The 23,662-nt window shown below is 53.3% G+C and overlaps 1 protein-coding gene and 1 long non-coding RNA gene across 5 annotated transcripts; one reads left to right on the top strand and one right to left on the bottom strand.

Annotated features, from left to right (window-relative positions):
- Window positions 1-3,244: 3,244 nt before the first annotated feature.
- Window positions 3,245-18,081, bottom strand: SEMA6C (semaphorin 6C). 3 transcript variants are annotated; one of them, XM_063651067.1, is made up of 20 exons: window positions 17,994-18,081; window positions 15,911-15,960; window positions 14,010-14,181; window positions 11,476-11,590; window positions 11,138-11,201; window positions 10,925-10,981; window positions 10,151-10,252; window positions 9,843-9,933; window positions 9,513-9,632; window positions 9,238-9,326; window positions 8,394-8,611; window positions 7,985-8,116; window positions 7,547-7,699; window positions 7,127-7,300; window positions 6,699-6,845; window positions 6,336-6,413; window positions 6,155-6,210; window positions 5,936-5,980; window positions 5,495-5,590; window positions 3,245-5,055 (listed from the first exon to the last, which is right to left on the bottom strand). In XM_063651067.1, exons 3-20 carry the CDS (start codon window positions 14,125-14,127, stop codon window positions 4,016-4,018), a joined length of 2,895 nt encoding a protein of 964 aa, XP_063507137.1. In that variant the 5' UTR covers window positions 14,128-14,181; window positions 15,911-15,960; window positions 17,994-18,081; the 3' UTR covers window positions 3,245-4,015. The 3 variants fall into 3 exon arrangements, with proteins under 3 accessions (XP_063507137.1, XP_054329955.1, XP_054329957.1); XM_054473980.2 differs by lacking the exon at window positions 5,495-5,590; XM_054473982.2 differs by lacking the exons at window positions 5,495-5,590; window positions 14,010-14,181; window positions 17,994-18,081 and having other exon boundaries at window positions 15,911-16,007.
- LOC129027835 (uncharacterized) lies at window positions 10,112-16,034 on the top strand. 2 transcript variants are annotated; one of them, XR_010123624.1, is made up of 5 exons: window positions 10,112-10,273; window positions 13,727-13,990; window positions 14,351-14,410; window positions 15,212-15,330; window positions 15,688-16,034. It is a non-coding gene; the product is annotated as an uncharacterized LOC129027835 (long non-coding RNA). The 2 variants fall into 2 exon arrangements; XR_010123626.1 differs by lacking the exons at window positions 10,112-10,273; window positions 15,688-16,034 and having other exon boundaries at window positions 13,688-13,990; window positions 15,212-15,302.
- Window positions 18,082-23,662: the final 5,581 nt, after the last annotated feature.

The raw sequence follows: 23,662 nt of genomic DNA, 5'->3' as shown, positions 1-23,662 counted from the left end.
CAAAAATTAGCCGGGCATGGTGGCACATCCCTGTAATCCCAGCTACTTGGGAGACTGAGGCAGGAGGCTTGAACCCAGGAGGCGGAGACTGCAGTGAGCCTAGAGAGCCGAGATTGTGCCACTGCACTCCAGCCTGGGCAACAGAGCAAGACTCCGTCTCAAAAAAAAAAGAAAGAAACTGAGAAGAAAAATATGATCCAAGCAGCATTTCCTATAAGCTCCCCAAAGTAAATTTTGCTCCAAAACTAATTTGGGGGTATCTGCATAGAGTTTCTGGTCAGCAATACTTGAGCAAGAAGAGTAAAAAATAATCTCTCTTGTGGGGAATGAATAGGGTCTTCATCTCTAGGTATGCTGGATGTTTTCTTTCTTTCCTTCCAGATTACGCTCCTCTATTCTGTAGCCTGTTCTCTGTCCTGGGAGACTGACCTATATGAACATCAATGGGCTTCCTGTGCTTTGGCCTCCAGTTGGATTCAGCCAATAGGGAGCCCTGACAGGAGACTGGGGGAAGAGAAAAGACTGAAGTCAATGTATTGACATCTGCCAGGCGCAGTGGTTCACTCCTGTAATCTCAGCTACTCGGGAAGCTGAGGCACGAAAATCACTTGAACCTGGGAGGCAGAGGTTTTGGTGAGCTAAGATCACACCACTGCACTCCAGCAACTCTATCTCAAAAAAAAAAAAAAAAAAAAGTCACTGCTTCTCTCAAGGCACTCTCCCCCTCCAAGACGTAGAAACCAATAACTCCTTTTATTCTTTTAGGCCTAATACAGTTATTAGCCTCCAGTTACTGACCTATCCTTTGCCCATACCTTTCAAAATAGCCCTTCATTATTTTGAGAATGTTATTTCCTGTTGGGACCCTGTGTGATACACCTGGTAAAGGTAGGTGATCTTTTAGATTCACAAGCTTCATATTTTATCCATGTACTTGAACCTTACTCTCATACATATAACCTTATATTCTTATGAGCCAACAGTTCTGAAGGGTCAACTGCTGGAATAAGTAGCAGAGAGTGACGCATACCTGTGTGGTTCTCATGGATGGGACAGTGACATCAAGGAGTTAAAAACCTGAGAGACAATAATAGCTCAGGCCCGTGACTTAGCCCCCAAAGAACCCAAGATGCCGAACAGCTTTTCAAGCTCTGTGACTGTGGAACCTTCTCTGATTCAAGTCCCCAAAGCCTTACACAAACTGATGGACTCTGTCTGCTGGGGCCCTGGTTTCTCCATAACCTCCCAGGATGCCTCTGAGAAATCAGCTTAGAAATCCCTGAGAATGATGATGCTATCCTCCCGTTGGCACATTCTGGTTTTCCTAAAGACAAAAACTGAGCTAATGGTATGATTTTTTAAAAAAGAGTATTAGCAGATTCCTTGAGGTCATATTTATCCTTCTATTGTCAGGGATAATTTACTTGAATTTATCATCTTAATTTATTATTCACTACTGTCTATCAGGGAGAGGCATCTGTATTAATGAACTGCATACTTGGTAGAAGTCTGCTTTATTTTGGGCAAATAATTTTCCCACAAAGCACTTAATTTAAATATATATGTTTATATGCTAGTTTACAAATCCCTGTTGCCATATGTTCTTTCCATTCCTTACCAAAAAAACAGCCTCAAAGATGTTGGTTGAATTGCCAAGGTCACATAGAAAACAAGAGGTAGAGACCCAGGACTGTTGCTCTCACTGCAACATAGTTACTTCTGTTAGCTCTGAGAGTTCAGTTTAGATACTCTTTGGCTAAAGAAGTCACCATAGTGATAAATACTAATAAAAGAACATATTTTATAATTAAACTACAACCAGGACTTTAACCTATAAATTACTGCTGCCTGCAAAGAATTACAAGATTAAATTTCCATTGTATGTATCTCTCTTTTAGGTCTATATTTAAACCTTAGGATCATTTACCCTTTTTGTTTGTGACCACCTTCAAGGCAAGAACTGTATTTGAGTTTTGTCCCTCAGAGGACTGTGAAAGGCTGCAGCCTTGAAATTTTTCCTTGTCCTTCCTTTAAAATTTCGGTTTGAAGAGGATAATGAAGTCAAGTGACTGGATTCTCTACTCCTTCCTTGCTTGCTTTCCTCCAGTATGTAGGAAGCTAGCACTGGCCCCGAGGCACCTTGGTTTAAGTAAGGCACCCCATACGGGAAAAACTGAGACCTAAAGGACCACTTCAACCTGGTGAAACAAGCGCCAAGCAAAAAGAGGTCAGACTCTGGAGGACAACCAAATTTGGCCAGACAAGCTTAACTGAAATGGAAGTAATGTTCTCTGAATTAATGGAATGTTCTCTGAAATGGAAGTAATGTTCTCAGGCATTAAAAAACCCTGAGGGTAAAATCTATAGGTGAAAATTATAAGAATACAAAGGGAAAGCGATTGCCTAGTGAAAGCAGATCGCAAAGTTAGGAATAGGAATAGCCTATGCGTGAGTTTGAAGGAATTACTATCTCACAAGATATCATGCCTTCGTCTTTAGAAAGCGTTTTCACATTCTAGTACTTGAGCTTCTCAACCCCATTTTTCAGATGAACAAATGGAGGCTCCGGGCGGAGTTTTGACCAGTCATGATCACAAGTAATAAAGCGCGGAACTAGGAACAAGTTCAGGCTTCCCCAAATTGTTCTCAGCAGTTTCCCGCCGAGGACATTTAGGTAGCAAACGGGAAAGAGACTGGTGAGGCTTCCTTAGCAGCAAGAGTTGGCCCAACCCCCAGGCGGCGCCAGCGGGAGAATGTGGGGCTCGAACTGGGCGGACATTGCAGCCACACGGGGGTGAAAAACCCGATTTGTAAATTCGCACCAGCTGCCGCCTGCGTTAGGCCTTAAGCGTGTTAGCGCGAGGGTGGTGGGCGGTGCAGGTGGTCCTGTTCGTCCCTCTCATTGGTGCCGGGGATAACGGACAGGTATCTGCAGCCAGTCCCAACAGGAACAAAGGGAGCATCACGACAGCTACACTCTACCTGCTCCTGAGCGCGCGGAGCTTGAGCGCGGCGGCGGCTTCTTGGGGGGTGGCTAAGCGTGCGTGTGACGCCGCGTGCGCTCTTGTCCCCCGTCCCGCTCTCTGCGGGGGCCGCTCCTTAGGTAAGAGCTGGGGCCAGACCCTTGCCTCCAACAGGGACGAATACTTTGCTGTTTTTTGCAGCCTACCCCTCATGCAACCCAAAATCTTCCAGCCAAATTCTCCTCAGGGCAAGATTTTCTGACGTGGAACTTCAAGTAACGTACGCTGCAGCTTCATTTTATTTCTCAAAAAATTCCCTCCGCCGCCCCAACCCATAGACTAGGCCTTTAAGAAAGTCCCTCTTACCTCGATCCGGAAACGAGCTCCGAGGGCCTTCCCCAGCCTCAACTAAACTTTACCGGGGTCCCCCGGGCCCTGGCTCACCTCGACACCATTAGTTCGCTCGTCTCCTTTAGGAAACCTTTCCAGACTGCCCCCCGGCGGGACCGCAGCCATCCCATTACCCGGGAGAGCTCAGGCCCCAGAAGAAGGCAGAGAGCGAGGGCGCCCAGAGCGAGCCGACCGACTAACGCCCTCCCCCGCCCGAGTGAAGTCAGGCAGCGGCTGCGGACACGGCTGTATTGGGAAGCGGAGGCTCCTACACAGTAGGAGAGGCACGTCCCAGACCCGGAAGGCCCGAGGACTCTGGACACAGCGCGCGCGGCCCGCCCGGGGCACAGTCTCTGGGGGAGCCCCGAGGGGCGAGTTAAGGCAGCTTGGCTGGAAGGGAGCGGGGAGTGGGAGTCCGCCAGCTCCCCCCGAAATGCTGGCTCACTGAGGGGACAGGCTTCTCACCTCCCACTCCTCTCTCGAGGACGGGGGAAAGACAGTCAATAAATAAGCCCGAGGCGAAAAGGGGCCTCAGGAGACTCTACGAGTCGGGAAGGCTGGAGGTGCGGGGCGAGGGGGCGGTGAGACGTCCTGAAGAGCGTCCAGCTCGTGGCCGAGAGGACTTGGGCGTTCCCCACGCTGGAGGCCGTGGGCCGCTCCCTTTAAAAGTTGAAACGGCCGCAGTTCGGGACGGCCTGGCGGGAGGAGGGCCCGACGAGGGGAGGCTTCGGGGACAACTGGGGCTTCTCGACGTCCACCCTTTTCAGGGCGCGGCCCCGGTAGCCCTCGGGCCGGCCCAGGTACAGGAGGTGCCTCCCGGGACCCCCGGAGTACCTGGAGGGACCTCCCGAGGGGACTCGAGTGAGCAGGGCAGGGGGGGCCCGGTGGCCGGAGAAAGGCAACCTCCGGCCTCCGCCGACGCCCAGCCGGGGAGCAGGGGCGGAGAGCGCGGGCCGGGCGGGGGCAGAGGCGCACCTGCCCTCGGGGGGCACGTCCAGCCTCAGCGGCGGGGCGCACTCGTGGGGCCTGGGCCTGGGGCTGGGGCCGCCCAAGAGGGCAGGGGCGGGCTCCGGCGGGAGCGCCCGCGAGGTTAAAGGGGCGGGGGGTTCGGCCCCCTTTCTGGGCGGCTGCGGGCCGTGCAGGTAGCGCAGCAGTTCCTCCAGGGTGGTGACTTCCACGGCCTGCCCGGGACAGCCGGGCGGCGGCGGCCTCACCAGCACGCGGGGCGCGGGTCCGCCCGCCGCGTGCCCGCCCCGTGAGCGGCCCGGGCCCTCCTTGGCGTTGTTCCTGTTCTGGTTCCACTCCCAGGGGTCCCCGGCGGCGCGGAGGTGCTTGACCGGCAGCTCCGGCGTGGATTCGGGGGTGGGCAGGCAGGCGAGCTCCGGCGGGGGCACGCCCTCCGGAGGCGGCAGGAAGGTGGTGTAGAGCTGCGGCGTCTGCACCGCGTCCCCGTCCTTGGAGGGCGGCGGGGGCTCTAGGCCCCCACCGTGGAGCCGGGCCAAACTGCGGAGGGAGAGAGGGCGCGGGAGCCCCGGAGTCTCGATGTCCTTGCCCCGACGTCGGTGGGCGCGGCGACAAGCACAGGAGACCAGGAGGCCAGAGACTGAGGCGCCCAGGGCAAAAGCTGCGGCCACACTGGCCAGGAGGAGTGGGATGGGGACGGAGCGGGAGGCCGAGGCTGGGGGCAGGTCCCGGCGCACGCCTGCCGACCGAGAGGGAGGAGGGAGGCTCAGCCAAGGGGAGCTGGTGTGGGGGACCTAGGCCCAGAGGCGCCGGCAGTTCCCGGGCCTGACATCGTCCCTCCCGCTGCTACTCAGCCTCACTCCTACAGCCTCCACCATCCCCAGGATTCACCTCTCCTGACTCCTCAGCGTACAGCCCACGCACTACCCCTCACACTCAGGCCAGAGCTTGGGCCTGGGGATTCCCCATCCCACTTCTGGCCCCTGTAGCCATGCCAAGAGCAACTGCCAAAAACTGCTCGTGCAGGAGGATTCGGGTCTGGGATGCCCAATTCTGGGGAGGGGAGCCTCCAAACAGGCGTTAGTGAGCACCAAACACCATTCAGTGAGGGGCTTAGAACGCTCCGAGAATCAGCAGCCCCACACTTCACTCCTGTCCCTCCCAAGTATCCCCCTTACCCCGAGTGTGAGCTCCAAGAGTGGAAGACTGGGGCCAGGGGTGGGCATCACTGGGGGGACTGGGGGTCCCAGGGGAAGGGCCAGGACCCGGAAGCACTGGTGGCAGAGACCAGGTCAGAGCCAGTGAGGCTCTTGATCTCTACCCCTGACACCCTTCCAGGGGTCCTTCCTCCCTCCTGTGGAACCCAGGAGTCCAGAACGCCAGCCTCTAGTTTCTTCTGGGTCTGGGGAAGGGCTCATCATGCAGGACATTGATTTATTTGTTCAAAAAGTACCCTACTGTGTGCCAAGTACTGAGCTACATGCTGGGTATCTGGAGGATGCCGACCCTTTTCTGATACTCCCAGGGTATTCAGAATGCTGCTCTGCTGCTGCCACAAGACACACACTCAGGTATGTGGGCTGAGCAAGGGAAGGTGAGGTTGGGACAAGAGGACTCACCATAAGCAGAATCCCCAGGGCCAGACTGACTCCCAGTAGCTCCGTCTATGAAGAAGGGACAGGTTGAAGATGGGGGGAAAGAGAAGCTTCATGAAGAACTGATGGGGTGACTGTACCACAGAAGGAGAGAAGGACAAAAGCCCAAGCCTGGGATGGTGTCTGTGGCCATCATGGCCATGTGCAGCTTTGGCTGCAACCGCAGGTGCCTCTTCTGTTTACCTTGGCAGTCACTATGCTCCATGGATTCCTGGTTCCCAGCCTGATCCACATCAGTCCTAGGAGGAAAACGAAGTGGCTCTAGAATTCTGTACCTTGTCCCTATCTCCCACTCTGGCCCTCAGCTTGTTGTCTTACTGGTGGGGAATTTTATGCTCAGGAAACCCAAGGACCCATCACTTACCCACCAGGTCCCCTGATATCCACACAGCCCCTGGAGCTATGCCATCCACAGTATGGGTCCTGAGAAGCCAAACAGCTCCTAGGGAAAACAGGTGTGTGAAGCTGGATCCCTTTCTACTCCAGTCACTTTCCATTCTGCTGCCTCTTCCCACCCTGGCTTAGAGGAGGCTCCCAGCCTCATTCTCTCCTGTCCACCTCAGTCTCTCCACACCCTGGTTGCTGCCCACCTTCAGAATGCTTGAGGTACCTAGGCACCCTGCAGCCATCCCCTGTGTTTTCCTGCCACCCCAAAGACCTGTGTTTCTGTGCTCTTGCTGGCTCGGGGAGCTTGCCCACACAGGGCCTGGCCTCAGGCCCCTCTCACCTCTGACAGGCCCCATGCCGGGCACACTGGCTGAGAGGGAGGTAGACAATACAGCCAGAAAAAGCCACAAAGAGCCTGTGGCCCTCAGTGTCCAGCTCCAGCCCTATGATCCGTCGTGCTGTTTGGGCTGTCCGCTTCCCACTGCACCTAGGGTGAGGCCAGAAGGAACCAGAGATGGACAGATGAGGCTACCTTTTCCCTGAGTGAGTGGAAGAACAGAAAGCGGGGAGGCGCACAAGCAACTGAGCACAACCCATGGAGCTGCCCCGCCCTACCACACTGTCCAGTCTTCTCGCCAAGCCTGTCTAGCCCAGAGTTCCCACCCTGCAAAAGCCAATGTTAATGTTTCCAACCTATTCCCACATCTGCAGCTGCTACCTCCCATCCCATCCCTGCTCTGCAGGGGGCCGACCCTCCAAAGGCCTCACCGGGCAGGGCTGTAGGCATCAATCTCTTCCAGGAGGATGGGCTCAGGTCCCCCGGATCGCCAACCTGGGGGCAGCACCTTCAGCACTGTCCCATCATTGGAGCCAAGGAACATGACTGTGATGTTACTGTGGGGACCAGCCATGCCATCCACAGCTACTTGGGTCAGTAGGGCCCTGGAGGAAAGGGCCTCAGGTCAGGGAACCTGTCTAGTGGAAACCTGAGCATTTCAGGGAGAGCCCAGCTGTCCTGGTAGCTGTGCCTGTGCCCTTCCCCCAGGCCCCAGGGTTCCCTTCTTAGCTCTCTCCCTTCTACTTTCACAAGTTCTTCCTCCCACCAATGCGGTTTACCTTGTTGGGTCAAAGAAAGAGGAGGGTGGCTGAGAACAGGGAGGCAGTGGTCAGTGTTTTTCAGCCCCATACCTGCTAGTGAGAGTGAGTAGAGGCTGATGGGTGGCAGGTGGTACAGCGGGGTCCAGCAGCGGGTGAGCCTTGATGAAGGTCAGGACATCATCAGGGAGGTCTCGAGAAGAGGAGAACAAGGCAGCTCCCCCTACTCCTGCACAGGATCCTGGCCTGGTGGGTGAATGGGAAGGGGCTGCCTTTGGACTGGGAGCTGGAGCTTAGTTAAGCTCTGTGCCCCCTACTGCTCCCAAACCTGACTAGAAAGCCTTGCTCCCCCTCCACACAGACACTCATAGCACTGTTACCCTTCCCTGCCGCAGCTCTTCAGCCCCACTGCCACCCCACTATAGTTCCCCACCCTGAGGCCTTGGACATCTCACTACCTCTTCACAATCCCATCTTGGGGGCAGACGCTGCTTGCTTCTGCCCCCACAAAAACCACTCCATCCTGGGTACCTGGGTGAGGGGACTCTGTCCTCAGACACAGGAGTCCAGGCCCCATCCAGACTCCTCTGTTCCTTGAACTTGCCCTCAAACCCACGCTCAATCTCATCCAGGTAGAAGGCGCAGACGGCAGAGCCAGGGATGCTGGAGGAGCCAGAAAAGATGCAGGATAGGTGCTGAAAGGAACTGCACAACTTCCCCCAGGAAGAAGTGGTGGCACCCTTCATACCACGTTAAGAGGTAGAGACTGAGGAGGTGGGGCAGCCACTGGGTGCCACACTAGGAGAAAAAATGGCAACACAGCAAACTGGCTTTGCTCGGAGGTTCCCTTAACTGCCCCATCAGTAGGCTGTGAAAAGGGAGTCTGGAGGCTGGTGAGGCAGGGGACAGATCGGGTCACACTAGTCAGCCTAGTACCAACCTATTGGTCTGGGTGGTGAAGACCCCAAAGAGAGCAGAGCGGCCATGCAGGTTCACAGGCCCAGTCAAGGCCTGTAAAACATCAAAATAGAAAGTAGAGTCCCCAGGGACAGAGCAGTTGAGCCGCAGCTTCAGGAAGGATGTCCAGTGGCGGTCCAAGGCCCGAGGCGAGCCGCCCATGTCACGTTTACATACTCGGGCTACGCGGGAGAACTGCACCTAGGAGAGGAGAGTGGAGTAGACAATGGTGAGACAGACCCACAGGGCCAGCTGCATGCAAGGAGTGTGGTGAGTTAAGAGCAGTAAGGGGCTGGGCACGGTGGCTCACTCCTGTAATCCCAACACTTTGGGAGGCTGAGGTGGGTGGATCACGAGGTCAGGAGATTGAGACCATCCTGGCTAACACGGTGAAACCCCGTCTCTACTAAAAATACAAAAAAATTAGCCGGGCGTGGTGGTGGGCACCTGTAGTCCCAGCTGCTCAGGAGGCTGAGGCAGGAGAATGGCGTGAACCCGGGAGGCGGAGCTTGCAGTGAGCCAAGATCACGCCACTGCACTCCAGCCTGGGCAACAGAGCGAGACCCCGTCTCAAAAAAATAAAAATAAAAAATAAATGTGAGGGGCACAGTGAATGAAGGGTGTGGCATGGTAGGTCAACTTGGGTCAAGGGTAAGGGACAAGCAGGATGTGGGGGCAGAGGGCTTGGGACTATTCCAAGTTGAGGGGTGAGAGTCCAGGGGATTGCTTTGTGGAGATTATGGTCAGGAGCTCTCCTCCCACTCAGACTGGCTCCTCAGGATCCAGCAGAACCCTCCAGCTACCCACCCTGATGCCCACCTCCTTACCCTTCCCAGCCGAGCATCCTCCACAGAGACCTCGCGGAAGAAGAAGTAGACGTGGTCTCCATGCTCCAAGGCATGGACAAAGTGTGGCTCTAAGATGAGGAATGACGGGAAAGGGTATAGAAGAGTATCTGTACCTGCTCAGAAGCTCCTGGCCCCACACTGCTCTCCCCATTGCATACATACACACTACCACACCACTTGCCTGCTCCCCGCCACAGTCCTCCCTCTGTGCCTCCTCCCCAATAACAGTCTCCTTTCCCCAGGCCCGCCCTGACCTCGGAGCCACTTGGAGTCGTACTTGGCCGAGCGGAGTGGGGGCTGGGGCCCAAGGCTTCTGTAAACTACAGCATCACTGGCCTGGAAATCCGCAGCTGTGGCTGAGTACAGGCTGCCCTCTGGAGGGATGGGTGGAGTGGGGTCAGGGGAGGGCTCAGGGATCTGTATCCTGCCTCTTCTTGGGCCTCTTGCACCCCTACCTAGGCCTGGCCCTGGCCCCTACCTCAACCCTCCACTCAGGGGAATGGGGGAAAGACCCACTGGGAGAGGAGCTAAGGTGGGAGCTCCCTCCAGCCACATGCTTTCTTCTCACTTGCCCAGTTGCACACCTGCAAAGACGGCCACGTTGGACTGGGTGGCATCAAAGGGGCATCGAGCCTGCCCACTCAGTTCCTCACCCTCCTGCTGCAGCGAAGTTATCTGGGGGTAGAGGGAGCAGATGCCTGGAAACTTTAGGGTCTTGGAGTCTGGCTCCATAGCCTATTCCCTCCTGTCCCGTTGCCTCCTCCCCAGCCCCTCTGGACCCTTGCATTCTGGGCACTCCCATTCCCCAACCGCAGTCCCTGGTCCTTTCCCATCAAACCGATTGCCCATCTTGCCCCAATTCCCATCCTAACCCCCACCCTCTCTTTTGTACCCCATAGCTGCGGCACACAGGGCTGAATGAGTTCGTTCCACAGGCAAGGAGCGTCTGGGAGTCCCAGGGAACAAGAACACGAATATAGTTGTAGCACTCGTCCTAGAGAACCCAAAATTCTAGGTCAGTGACAGAGGGTCCTGGGACTGAGAACAGGAGGTAATAGAAAGGTGGGCTTACAGGGCGGGTGCGGTGGCTCACGCCTGTAATCCTAGCACTTTGGGAGGCCAAGGTGGGCAGGTTGCCTGAGCTCAGGAGTTCAAGACCAGCCTGGGCAACACGGTGAAACCCCATTTCTACTAAAATACAAAAAATTAGCTGGGTGTAGCAGCATGCGCCTGTAATCCCAGCTACTTCGGAGGCTGAGGCAGGAGAAATGCTTGAACTATGGAGGTGGAGGTTGCAGTGAGCCGAGATCGTGCCATTGCACTCCAGTCTGGGCGACAGACTGAGACTCCGTCTCAAAAAAAAAAAAAAAAGGTGGGCTACTCCTCTTGAGCCCAACAGAGCAATGTGAGATAAAGTCCCAAATAAGCTGTTTGCTGGCCCTCTGGCCTTCTGCAAATCCTTTGGCCTCTCTGAGCCTCACTTTTCTTTTCTGTGAGGCATGTAAGAGAAACTGAAAATCAGGAATTCTCTTTCCTTCTCATTTTCCCCTGTGGCCTGGGATGGAAAAAGTGTGAAGGAAATTGGGCATAGTAGAGGACCAGTTGGACAGAGACTGGGGGCAGAGTAATCCTCTCCTTCCCTCCACATTCTCGTCTCACTCCTTACCGTCAGCTTTCCCCGTACAGCACAGTTCTCCACATCTTGGCTTCTCCATGTTAGATACTGAAGGGATAAGTTGAAGAGGGAAAATCATGGGCAACTGGGTTCCCTCCTCACATTATGGCTCCTTTTGGATTCTTCTTCCCACCCACCTGACCAGCATTAGACCTCTCCCAGCCTCATCTCCACGTCTGCACCTCTTCCCACACAGCCCCTCACCTTGTTGGGCACCAGCCCCTCCCCTTCTTCTTGGGCTTGAAGATCGAAGGAGAAAACGTGATCCCTGAAGGGGTAGGTAAGGAGGGGTCAGAGCCTAGTCAAGGCACCCCACCTTACCCACAGTCAGCTGTTCAGGGACAAACAGTGCAGACCTTCTGGCCCTCCCCTTCCCCCTTCCTCCATGCCTTGGCATTTGTGCTCTGGGTCCAAGCATGTCCACACCCCATGGCTTGTGCACCTGCATGTGTCCCCTGCAAGATGCTACAGTGGCCATACAGGTCCCATGTCTGCCCAGGAGCATGCATGTCTGCCCCACAACTGTGCCACGGCCAGTTTACCGGGCAGCCACTAGCAAGGTCCGGTTCAAGGTCAGGAATCTCTGAAAGTCCAGCCCAAGTTCTGCAGCCACAGCATCATCCTCCAGGCCCCGAAACCAGGATAATGGGGAAGTACCTAGAGGACACAGAGAGATAGGATTCTGAGGATACCACAAATGTCCCCAACACCCTCTCCAACCAGATGAGTGGACACAGTGGATGTGTGAGGTTAGAGTGCCCAAAAGCTATTCTTAATACCAATAACACTGAGTACTTAATCTCTGCCAAACACAGTGTTAGCACTTTACATGCATTGTCTCATTTAATACATGGTCCTGTGAGGTAGCTTTGGCCCCATTTTACAGATGAGAAGCCTGAGACTAGAAGCCATTTAGGAATTTGCTCATTTAGCTGGGAAGTGGCAGGTATCAGGATTCAGATCCAGGTCTGTCTGCCTCCAGAGTTGAGCCTAGTCCCTTCTTGGAACTGCCTTAAGGCTAGCAATTTCCTTTCACTCCCACCTTGTGCACTGTCCCACTGGAGCATTTATTCACTCCGTTTCTCCCAGCCCTCTGCACCCTCCCCTCAAGGCTCTTCACAGGCCACCTCAGCCCTCCAAGGTTTCTGCCTCCTCTGACCACCTCACCTCCAGCATCCACCTGGCCTGATCATGGTGGAAACCACAGTCATCAATGGTCAAAGGATACCCAGAGTTCAGGGATAAATGATTTAACATTTATAATGTGCTTGGCTGGGAGCGGTGGCTCACGCCTGTAATCCCAGCACTTTGGGAGGTCGAGGTGGGCGGATCACAAGGTCAGGAGATCGAGACCATCCTGGCTAACATGGTGAAACCCCATCTCTACTAAAAATACAAAAACAAAATTAACCAGGCGTGGTGGCAGGCGCCTGTAGTCCCAGCTACTCGGGAGGCTGAGGCAGGAGAATGGCATGAACCCAGGAGGTGGAGCTTGCAGTGAGCCGAGATCACGCCACTGCACTCTAGCCTGGGCAACAGTGCAAGACTCCATCTCAAAAAAAAAAAAAAAATTTATAATGTGCTTGGAGCTGCTTCTAGCACATAGGAGTGTTTGCTATTCTTATATATCCCTCAACAATTACTCCCAGTAACCCAACTGCAGTTCCTCTATCCTTAAAATTACTCTAAATCCTACAAATATAACAGGAACTGCAAATAGATAAAGGTTCTTCTCAGAAAAAGTGGGTTTATGCTTTCTATCATGGTGGGCTTATTGGTGGTACCAGTGGTAGAGAGGCGAGTAAGAGGTGTTGGGAACCACTGAACTAGTATTAGACCTTCTCTATGTAGCTAAGAATAACAGCAAACACATATAAAGCATTTACTTTGCGCCATACAGTGTTCTCAGCACTTTACATGTATAACCTCATTTAATCCCTAAATAATTCCATGAGGTAGAAGACTGTTTTGTTTTTTGTTTTTTGAGACGGAGCTTCACTCTCGTTGCCCAAGCTGGGGTGAAATGGCGCGATCTCGGCTCACTGCAACCTCCGCCTCCTGGGTTCAAGCAATTCTCCTGCCTCAGCCTCCCGAGTAGCTGAGGTTACAGGCACATACCACCAAGCCTGGCTAATTTTTTGTATTTTTAGTAGAAACGGGGTTTCCCCATGTTAGCCAGGCAGGTCTCGAACTCCTGACCTCAGGTGATCCACCCACCTTGGCCTCCCAAAGTGCTGGGATTACAGGCGTGAGCCACCATGCCCAGCTGACTTTTTTTTTTAATCTGCCCTTTTTTTTTTTTTTTAAAGAGATGGGGTAGGGGGTTGGGGGGTGGGATGACTCTGGCTATGTTGCCCAGGCTGGACTACAGTGGCTATTCACAGGCGCCATCACAGAGCACTACATCCTGAGCTCAAGTGATCTTCCTGCCTCAGCCTCCTGAGTACCCACCACTGGCTCAGAATACTATTATATTCATTTTACAGCTGAGGAGACTGAGACAAAGAAAGGTTAAGTAACTTAACTTAACCAAGGTCACACAGCTAGTGAGCAGCTTGGCAGGGATTCAAACCTGCTAAGATTTGGTCTAGCTGAGAGTCCATGTTCTTTTTTTTTTTTTTTTTTGAGACGGAGTCTCGCTCTGTTGCCCAGGCTGGAATGCAGTGATCTCCACTCACTGCAAGCTCCGCCTTCTGGGTTCACGCCATTCTCCTGCCTCAGCCTCCCGAGTAGCTGGGACTACAGGCGCCCGCCACCATGTCCGGCTATTTTTTTTTTTTTTTGTATTTTTAGTATAGACGGGGTTTCACCGTGTTAGCCAGGATGGTCTCAATCTCCTGGAGAGTCCATGTTCTTAACCTCCACACGATGCTGCCTCTAAGTGAAGAAACCAGGCCCAGGGATGAGAAGCAGCTGGCAGGAGGTGTCAGCTCACGCTACCTGTTTGCTTCTTTTTGCTGGTCTGGCTGTTAGCTTCCTTGAGGCTGGGAGCCTTCCTGCACCTTGCCTCCCACACAGGGGGTCTCAGTCTCTAATTGTTCACAGAGATGGGGCAAGGTAGGTACTGGGCACTCACCTTGAAGGTCAGAGATCAACAGAGGGAGGGGGTCCTGGGGAAAGGCGGCCTGAGTATGGGGAAGTGAGAGCAGCAGCAGCAGTAGCAGCAAGGGCATGAAGTGGGGGGCACGGGGCATCCTGTGCGGGGCAGCTCAGGCCCCAGGGGGTGCCCCCTCACCCATAAGCCGGCCCTGAAAGGGGAGACAGGGAAAAGTGGGGGAGGAGCGAAGTTCCCTCTCCCCTGACGCAAGCCAGCAGGCTCCTCTCCTGGTCTATCCCCAGAAGACCCTGTGGGGTGGGGGAAAAGAACCCTCTCTCCAGCACTGCCCCAGTTCTAGCCAGCTGTCATTGTCACTCAAGGCCCTTCCCTCTGCAACTGGTCCAAACTGGCTGGTGTGAGGACTGCATGCATGACCCCAGGTAAGGACAGGACACACCCACCCCCATCTCAGCCTTCTCACTCAGCTTCTCCTCTTCTCTCCTGACTGGGTCTGGGACATCCAGTAGGTGACACCTCCTGGCCCCCCTCTTGCTAAACCCTTCTCAGCTATAATTAGAGACTGAAGCCTTAAAATTATAAATAGTGACTCCTTGGCACTGGGAGGAGGAAAAGGGCACCATGTCTGACTCCCCCTCCCTCCCAGACCCCCACGGCACCCTGGGAGCAATGCAGGCACTGCGCCTAGGCGGGGGCAGCTGTGTGGCTGACACTGTCCTTTCTAGAGTTCAGGAAGACAGAGTTGGGGGAGGCAGCCTAGAGGTCACTGTGCTGGTCTAAGCTCATGCTTCGGGGGCCCTTCCCACTGCTAGGGAAGAACTGAGTAGGGAGGAGAGTTGGTGGGGGGGACTGTCTTCGCCAAAAATGAATCTGCATCAAAGCCAGATCAGAGGCTAAATTTAGCTCTGGCTGCAGCTGTCTGCCCGACCACTGTGCCACCCCCTCCAGGCTCTCTAGCCCCCTGCTCCTTCCCTGGCTCCTAAGAACCAGTGCATGTACTTGAGGGGAGAAGAGCAGACCCACCCCCTATGAGAAGCCAGGGGTACAAGGGACTAGTGAAGCAAAATGGCTAAACGTGCCTCTTTCCCTTCCTTCCCTCATCCGCCGCCTCTGAAATTAAAATATAAATTATTCAGTGACAGGCAGGTAACTGTAGCCCAAAGTCCAGGAAAAGATGGATATGGTGGAAGAGATGGTGAGACAGGTCTCCTTCCACCCATCAGCCTCCCTCAGCCAAATGACCCTGGCTGGGGCCCACAGTAGGAGGTATATACCAGCTTCCTGCCTTCCCCTAAAATTGAAGTGAGGGACTTGGTCGGCTCCAAAAATCAGGTCAAGAAGGGTGAGACTCCTTTTTTTGTGAACAGATAACTATCCTTCACCAATCCTTAGTTGCCCATCCCACCGTGTCCCCTAAAACAGATCCTAAGCTTCCAGGCCAAGCCCCATTCCATCTCCCCAGTAATTCTACTCTCCCAGCCAGAACCCAAGTGTCCCCTACCCCAATCCAGCATCACTGGTGGGGAGGCTGACGTCAGGTGGGGCCCCAAGAGAGCTGAAGAAGGGAAAAGAGTAGGAACACCTAATGATGACTCCCCTTCCCCAGGGCCAGAGTAGCAGCTAGCTAACGACCCTCTGGTGTTGAAAGGCTGGGCCTTCCTCCCTCCCCCGACATGTTTCCGGATACTGTTGTTCCCAGGGGAAGAGAAAGGAAGAGAAAGGGACATAGCTTGTCTCTCATCCTCCCCAACCTGCTCTCCCCACCACCCCCCTGCCTCCAAGTTGTCCTGAGCAACTGGTATCTTCACCCTGGAAACAACTTTGGTCTCTGGCAAGTGGGGAGAAGAGCCAGCCCCTCTTCCTGCTCCCTGCTCATGCCTGCTTCCACCCTCTGCCCTCAGGAGCTGCTGCCCTTTCCTTACCTGGGGTGGTGACTCCTGTGGGGGCTTGAGGGGGATAGGAAACCTCTGACCTGATGGAAGACAGGACAAAGGAGGGAAGAGACTGCATTATGCTCCCCTTACCACATCCCTTACAAGTAAATGTAAAAATTCAAGAAAAGTCTGCTGAGGCTTGGGTAGGGGAGATGCTGCCTTGAAAATGGGAGGGGGCTGATGACACTTCTTAATAGTTTGGTTACAAAGGTGCTGGTGGCTTCATGCCCAGAGATGTAGGGGAAGGGGATGGCCCCTTTCTAGAAACTGCTAGAACTACAGGGCTAGCCTTGGCAAAGGGGGTCACTGGGAGAGTTTGTGGGGCATGGCGACCACTCCCATGTTAAAGCCCTCAGAATCCAACAGCCTTCTTAGCAAAAGCGCCTTAGCTAGGGACAATAGAGGCTAATTTGCATCTCATTTACATGCTCTTCATTTCCAGGCGAAATGATCTGATAGCAAGCACCCTCAGCCCTTTCCTTCCTCCCTGAGAGAGCAGGCTGTGCCTCCCTTCCACCCAGTCTACACACGCACACACACACACACGCTCACACCCCACTTTAGGCTGGCTTAGTCCAGCCTCTAAAAACACTTGGCTGGCCTTTGCATTGGCCCTCTAGACTCAACTATGATACACCTTTAAGAGGGCTGCTTGTAGCTGTTTTTGGGGAGCAGCATCTTGTCAGCTTCTCAACTCCTGGCCTGGAGAAAAGATCACTCTGCCCTGGAAGAATCCTAGCTGCTTCACACACCCCATCTGAAGCACATGGGAGAGACCTGGCCGACTCTCCCCTTTCCAGATCCTCCCCTTGCTGGGAAGAGGAAACAGCCCTTCTTTCTCCTGGCCCCCAAACCACCTCTGGGGAGTGGCTGGGGTCATAGCCAGAGTCTAGCAGAGCTGTGGAAGGGATGGAGAAGGGGAGACTGGGCTGGGGACAATAGCAGGAAGTCTTTGGGCTGGTCGCCCGCCCCAGTCCACCTTCCTCAGAGGGTGCAGGGTCGCGCCAAGGAGCCTGTGGAACCGGAGCTTTCCTTTCTCCAAGCCATTTCCCCCACTCTTAGCTCTTAGCCCCACACTCAGCACCTACCCTCCTTCCCACCCAACCCCCAACCAGGACAATCCAGGTGTCTAGAGCCTCGAAAGAGGTGGGCCTAGGGCCAGGGGCTCGACGTGTCTCCCCCTCACTGGATCCGGGGCTCCGAGGAGGGGCCGGTAGCAGAGTCTGGGCCGGGACCGGGTAGCAGAGTCTGGGCCGGGACCGGGTCCCAGAGCCACGTTAGCGGGAGGAGGGGCTGGAGGGGCCTGCAGGCGCAGACGGAGAGGGGATGGGAGCGGGGGTTGGGGAGCGGAGGCGGGTCTCCCAGGCCAGGGAAACAGGGCCAGAGGCTGAGAACCGACGAGGGCGGGCCTGAGGCCGGCGCTCAGTGGGGTCCGTGGGCTCAGGAGGCAGTTGCCAGCTCGGATGTCCTCTTTGGGAGACCTCAGTCTAACAAAGCCCCGGGCCGAGCGGGCTGAAGGAAGGAGATAGGCTCTGGGACCGATGTTGCTCGGGGGCCCCATTCGCCGCCTCTTTGCACGAGCCAACCCTTCAGAGGGTGCTCAGATTCCGGCTTGCACAAGGACAGAGAAGCACCCGTGACACAAAGTCCGGAACGATGCGCCCCTCTTCCCATCCCTTCAGGGGCGTCAGGAGGGTCTAGTTCTCCGCGGGTCTCGGAGCCCTAGTTTCCCTGCCGGGAAAGCAAGCGGCCAGGTTTTCCACCCTCTCTACGGTGCGCGCCTCAAATAATCCCTTTTCGCGCTTCCCAGTCCAGCGGGATGCGACTCGACGAAAGCCCAATTGAACGAGGTGCCCAGACTCTGCTCCCACCAGTACAGTTACGGGGCTCGGCCACTGTGCCTCCTTCCTCCCTGCACCCCAATTTCGTTGACCCTCTCCGTCAGCCAGGCACACCGGGCGCCGACACCCTCCCTGGTCCCCTAGCGCTTCAGAAGCTTGCCCCCCGCCGGCCGCGCCCTCCTGCTCCCTCCCCGCCTCCCCGCAGCCCCTTCCCTGCCCGGGGTACTTGCTCCAGGATTCGGGTCAGCGGGATCGAGATCGCCGCGGACGGCCAGCGGCCACGCGCTGCGCTGAGTTCGCAATCCGTGGTTGTGCTCAGGGGAGATGCGATGAGCGTCCGAATTGGATGGTGCTTGAATTTGGGTTCCGGGGCGCTGTCGGGAGAGCCCTCGGTCCGAGTCCAGCCGCGGATCCGCGGAGGAAAACAATGCGACCGCCCGGGGCTCTGGGCTCGGCCCCAGTGGCCCCGCCCGCCTCCCAGCCGGGCCCACCTCCTGCCCGCCTTTGGGTCGCCGCGACTAATCCCGCCCTCGGAGGGCGGCAAAACACCGCCTTCTCGTCACCTCTCCGCCAATAGTGCCGCCCGGGGAGGGGCTCCAGGATCACCGTCCACCCAGAGGGCCAGGCCGGGAGGCTGAACTGGAGACCAGAGACAGACGCGAGATGGAGAGACCCACGGACAGTCGCCGACACCGGGCAGAGGAAGAAATACATACAGAAGCAGAGACCGGCTGGCACAGGAGAGGCTCTGGGGAGAAATTTCACAAGAGAGGAAGAGGAGCTGGGAGGAGAAAGAGACAGGAAACCTGGGAGCCTCGCGGGGCTGGGCTGGGCTGTCAGAGCCTGCGCGATCCGTCCTCCCTTCCCCTCCTATACGGCTTGGGCGACCTTGCTCCCGAGGGCGCATCCCGCATCTCCCTGACTCTGCCCCCAACCCTCTGTTGCTCCTCTCTATGCGTTTTCCCTCTGTCTCCTTATTTCTCCCCGTAGGCCTCCTCTGGTTCGTCCTGACCCCGATAAGGAGGCCTAGCATGCGCGTGGGGGCTGGAGGCCTGGGAAGGGAAAGGAAGGTGTCAGCAGGAGGTTTCCCTTGTTTCCAGGATCTCCTCCCACCTCTACAAAGCAGCATGAGTTTGGGCCACTATGGCAAGAACTAGCTAGCAGTCAGGCTGTTGGGTAATGGAAGAGGGCAGCTGAGAGAGGCTGAAGCCAAAACAGATGTGGAAATCAAGACTAACTGACTCAGAGAAAGACACAAAGAGTAGCAACGCTAAGACCTGATAAAGTAACCCACACAGCCTTCCTGCCCCACAGACATACGTCCCACCTTTCCTCAGAGGACCCTGACATCCCTCCAAACAGCAAAACTGCCCCTTCTCCCTCCCCACCCTTCATAAAGCCCCTGGGAATGTCAGTGAGAAGGAAGAATAAACTACTACAGACAGGATTGCTTGGTACCTTGGTATTGCCTGGTAGGATTCTTCTCTATGTGGGGCTGAGACAAAAGACATTCTCAAAATTCTCCAGGAAAGTGGGTGGCCTGGGAGACACTGGCATTCTCAGATAGTTTTATCTGACTGAACACTTCTACCCACATCTTGGACTCTGGACTAGAGGAAAGGAGGGGGAATGGGTTTGCCACTTTAGGCCAGCCTTAACTGGACTGTGATCAGGGAGGGGAGTATCGACAACTAGGCTAAGCCCCACAGCGAGTATGCAAGAGACCTAAACATACACACACATGTGCACACGCACACACAGAGAAAGAGAGAGAGAGACAGATTTAAGGCCAGGTGAACCAGTAAGATGAACAGTAACTCAGTAAAGTCAGATCTAAAAAAACAGAAGAAGATAAACAGGGACAATATCTACACAGAATTAACGGCCGAGGGATCTTGGGTCCAAGGCAATTCAGCAAATTGTCAGACAGTTGGGGTTGTTTTAAAGGCAGGGAAGAAATTTTCAGAGAAAGACACCTCAAAATATAGAGGCATTGAGAGGTTAAAAGAAATCTCAGCTCCTAGCACAGGGTTTAGGTACTCAGATACGTGCTTATTGAATAGATTAGTGAGTGGGGATTAAGGTGTAATTTATTTAAAGTTTTAGGACCCAGCTCAAATCTCAGTTCAATCCAATAAGTATTAAACACTTACCTGAGACACAATCTACTACACAATCCACTGTGGGCTGTGGTTCCAGACTTTAAGAAAATGATAATATATTTGAATTAAAATAAGATTTGCACGTACTAAACTATTAAAAAGTCTAAACTATTAAAAAGACAGTACTAAATATTAAATATTTAATAGTACTAAACTATTAAAAAGACAACACCAAGTCTTAAAAGAAAAGCTACATTGAACATAAATTTCCAAATGTGCAAAGAAGACAATAAATATTCTCCGAAGACTGCATAGAAAGATGCTGGATACATTTTATCATGGAGGACAGGAAAACTTTGGTGGGAGTTGGCTTGGTGCAAAAGAAGAAAATGTTCCTGAGGGACACAGCTTCAGCAAAAGCTTTTACTTGGTGAGCAAGGAGCCTGCAGCATGGATAACAAAAAGGTCCTGTGAGGCTGGTGTGTGGGAAAGGCACTAGTTAGGAGCAAGGAGAGGGAAAAGGGGAAGACAAATTACAGAAGACCTGGAATGCCTAGGTGAGCTGGTTAAAATCATCTGACAGGAGTAGGATGTCATTTTAAATTCTTGAAAAAGGTGCAACTTGTCTTTTTTTTTTTTTAAGCAAGAAGACAGAGACCTACTAGCAAGAAAATAGGTTTAAAGGTGAGGGGAGAGGGACAATCAGACAAGGGTGATGGGAACAGGTTTAGAAAGAAAGAAATGAATCTGAGAGCTATTTTGAAGGACAAATCAAAATGACTCTCTTGGCTGGGCGAGGTGGCTCACCCCTGTAATCCCAGCACTTTGGGAGGCCGAGGTGGGCAGATCACCTGAGGTCAGGAATTCTGAGACCAGCCTGGCCAACATGGAGAAACCTCAGCTCTGCTAAAAATACAAAAAATAATTAGCCGGGTGTGGTGATGGGCACCTGCAATCCCAGCTACTCAGGAGGCTGAGGCAGGTGAATTGCTTGAACTCGGGTGACAGGAGATTGCAGTGAGCCAAGATCGTGCCACTGCACTCCAGCCTGGGTGACACAGAGGGAGACTCTTTAAAAAAAAACCAAAAAAACAAAAAACAAAAAACCCTCTTCCTACTCCATTAGTGTTTTGAATAAAATCACACGGTCCTGGCCGGGCACAGTGACTCAGGCCTGTAATCCTAGCACTTTGGGAGGCCGAGGCGGGTGGATTGCCTGAGCTCAGGAGTTGGAGACCAGCCTGGGCAACAATGGTGAAACCCCGTCTCTACTAAAATACAAAAAATTAGCTGGGCATGGCGGCGTGCGCCTGTAGTCCCAGCTACTCGGGAGGCTGAGGCAGGAGAATTGCTTGAACCCGGGAGGCGGAGGTTGCAGTGAGCCGAGATCACACCACTGCACTCCAGCCTGGGCAACAGAGCGAGACTCCATCTCAAAAAAAGGAAATCACACAGTCCCACAGATCGGATTGGAAAAGCACTCTCTTCCAATCCCCAGGGAGCTATTTCAAACTTCCTCCTTTTTTTGCAAGTTCCTTTCCTTACCATTTCCTTGTTCATCTCAGGAAAACCCTCATCCGTCTTCAGAGAAAACAGAGATAATAAAGTGAGAATTCCACCAACTTTTTGCTCCCTACAGATATACTTAGCTGCATCATGTCTCTCTCATCCTAGTGAATGCCATTCATATCACCTGTCGAAGGTTCATCTATGACTTTACTATAAGTTGTATGCAGTCCCTGGTTGTCTATCTTGCTCAACACTGTATCCTTTCCTTGTAGCATAGTGCCTGCACACAGAAAGTATTAACTTAACAAAAAAAAAAAAAATAGAGGCAGAGTCTCATTGTGTTGCCCAGGCTGGTCTTGAACTCCTAGGCTCAAGTGATTCTCCTGCCTCGGCCTCCCAAACTGCTGGGATTACCGGCATCAGCCACCATTCCCAGCCTTAACCTGTCCTTTTCTACTGATATTTTCACCTTAGCATATACACACGCTCAAGTAGTTCCCATGATTAAAAGGAAAACATTCCAAACTTTCTCTTGATCCTTGTCTGCACCCAGTCATCACTCAGTTTCTCTTCCCTTCATAACTAAGCTTCTAGAGTTACCTATACTTGCTATATCCATTTTCATGATTCTCATTCTCAATCATTTTAGTTTTTGCCCCCCATCAGTCCACTGAGATTGCTCTCATTAAAGCCACCAATGACCTCCTGGTCACATTCAATGAACAACTCTTCAGTCTTTATCCTTTTGCCCTCTCTGTGCCATTTGACCTGTTGACTCCCCCCTCCTTGAAATGCTTTCTTCTTTTGGCTCCTGAGGTCCCTCTTTCTCTTAACAGAGACTAGGGGCTTAATAAATATGTATTTTTAATGAATGGATAGTTTCACTTCTATTAATATGGCTTTTCTTTTTTTTTTTTTTTGAGACAGAGACTCACTCTGTCGCCCCAGGCTGGAGTGCAATATCATAATCTTGGCTCACTCACTGCAAACTCTGCCTCCTGGGTTCAGGCGCTTCTCCATCTCAGCCTCCCGAGTAGCTGGGATTACAGGCGCCCGCCACCACGCCCAGTTAATTTTTATATTTTTAGTAGAGACAGGGTTTCGCCATGTTGGCCAGGCTGGTCTCGAACTCCTGACCTCAAGCGATCTGCCCACCTCAGCCTCCAAAGTGTTGGGATTACAGGTGTGAGCCACCACACCCAGCGTAATATGACCTTTCTTATCCTTCTCTGACCTCTCTAAATGCTGGTGTTCCCTATGGTTATGTCCTTAGCCACCTCTTTCTTCTCTACCCATTCTCATTGGTCAAGATAATCTGACAATGAGAACAGTTACAAAACCAACAGTTACAATAAACTGTTTTTTTTTTTTTTTTTTGAGATGAGTCTCCCTCTGTCACCTAGGCTGGAGTGCAGTGGCTCACTCGGCTCACTGCAAGCTCCGCCTCCCGGGTTCACGCCATTCTCCTGCCTCAGGCTCCAGAGTAGTAGGGACTACAGGCATCTGCCAACACACCCGGCTAAATTTTTTTTTTTTTTTTTTGTATTTTCAGTAGACACTGGGTTTCACCGTGTTAGCCAGGATGGTCTCGATCTTCTGACCTCATGATCCGCCCGCCTGGGCCTCCCAAAGTGCTGGGATTACAGGTGTGAGCCACCACGCCCGGCCACAATAAACTGTTTATATGTTGCTTACCATAAAATCTAGGTGTTCAACTCAGGTCTTTCTCCTGAGTTCTAGACTCATGTATACAATTGCTTATTGGATACTTCCATTTGGATTTTTCATGTTTACCACTTAGTCTAAAGACAGGAAGTAGCCAGACGCAGTGGCTCACACCTATAATCCCAGCACTTTGGGAGGCCGAGGTGGGCAGATCACCTAAGGTTGGGAGTTCAAGACCAGCCTGACCAACATGGAGAAACCCCGTCTCTACTAAAAATACAAAATTAGCCGGGCATGGTGGCGGGTGCCTGTAGTCCCAGCTACTCAAGAGGCTGAGGCAGTAGAATTGCTTGAACCCGGGAGGTGGAGGTTGCCGTGAGGCAAGATCACGCCATTTGCACTCCGGCCTGGGCAACAAGAGTGAAACTCTATCTTAAAAAAAAAACAAAAAGACAGGAAGCTTGTCTTTTATCTTTTTATCCCCAGCACTTAATCATAATGCCTGGCATACAGTAAGTAGAGGAAAAAATAAATGCATCAAAGATTAAAAACAAACAAACATCCTATGGTTCAGAGGAAAAACAACAACAACAACAAAAACAAAACAAAACAAAAAAAAAACA

The sequence above is a fragment of the Pongo pygmaeus genome, chromosome 1, assembly GCF_028885625.2.
Source record: "Pongo pygmaeus isolate AG05252 chromosome 1, NHGRI_mPonPyg2-v2.0_pri, whole genome shotgun sequence".
Lineage (NCBI taxonomy): Eukaryota > Metazoa > Chordata > Mammalia > Primates > Hominidae > Pongo > Pongo pygmaeus.
Note: the sequence above shows the minus strand (reverse complement) of the source record. Positions and strands in the feature narration are given on the sequence as shown.

What these genes read in the sequence shown, in the direction of transcription:
- SEMA6C (XM_063651067.1), bottom strand. Translation starts at nt 14,127, where the DNA reads ATGCCCCGTGCCCCCCACTTCATGCCCTTGCTGCTACTGCTGCTGCTG. An exon ending in TTCACCACCCAGACCAATAG is followed by an intron (nt 8,117 to 8,393) that starts GTTGGTACTAGG and finishes TGGCTCCTCCAG; the next exon opens with CATCCCTGGCTCTGCCGTCT. An exon ending in CCCTGGGGATTCTGCTTATG is followed by an intron (nt 5,591 to 5,935) that starts GTGAGTCCTCTT and finishes CTCTGCCACCAG; the next exon opens with TGCTTCCGGGTCCTGGCCCT.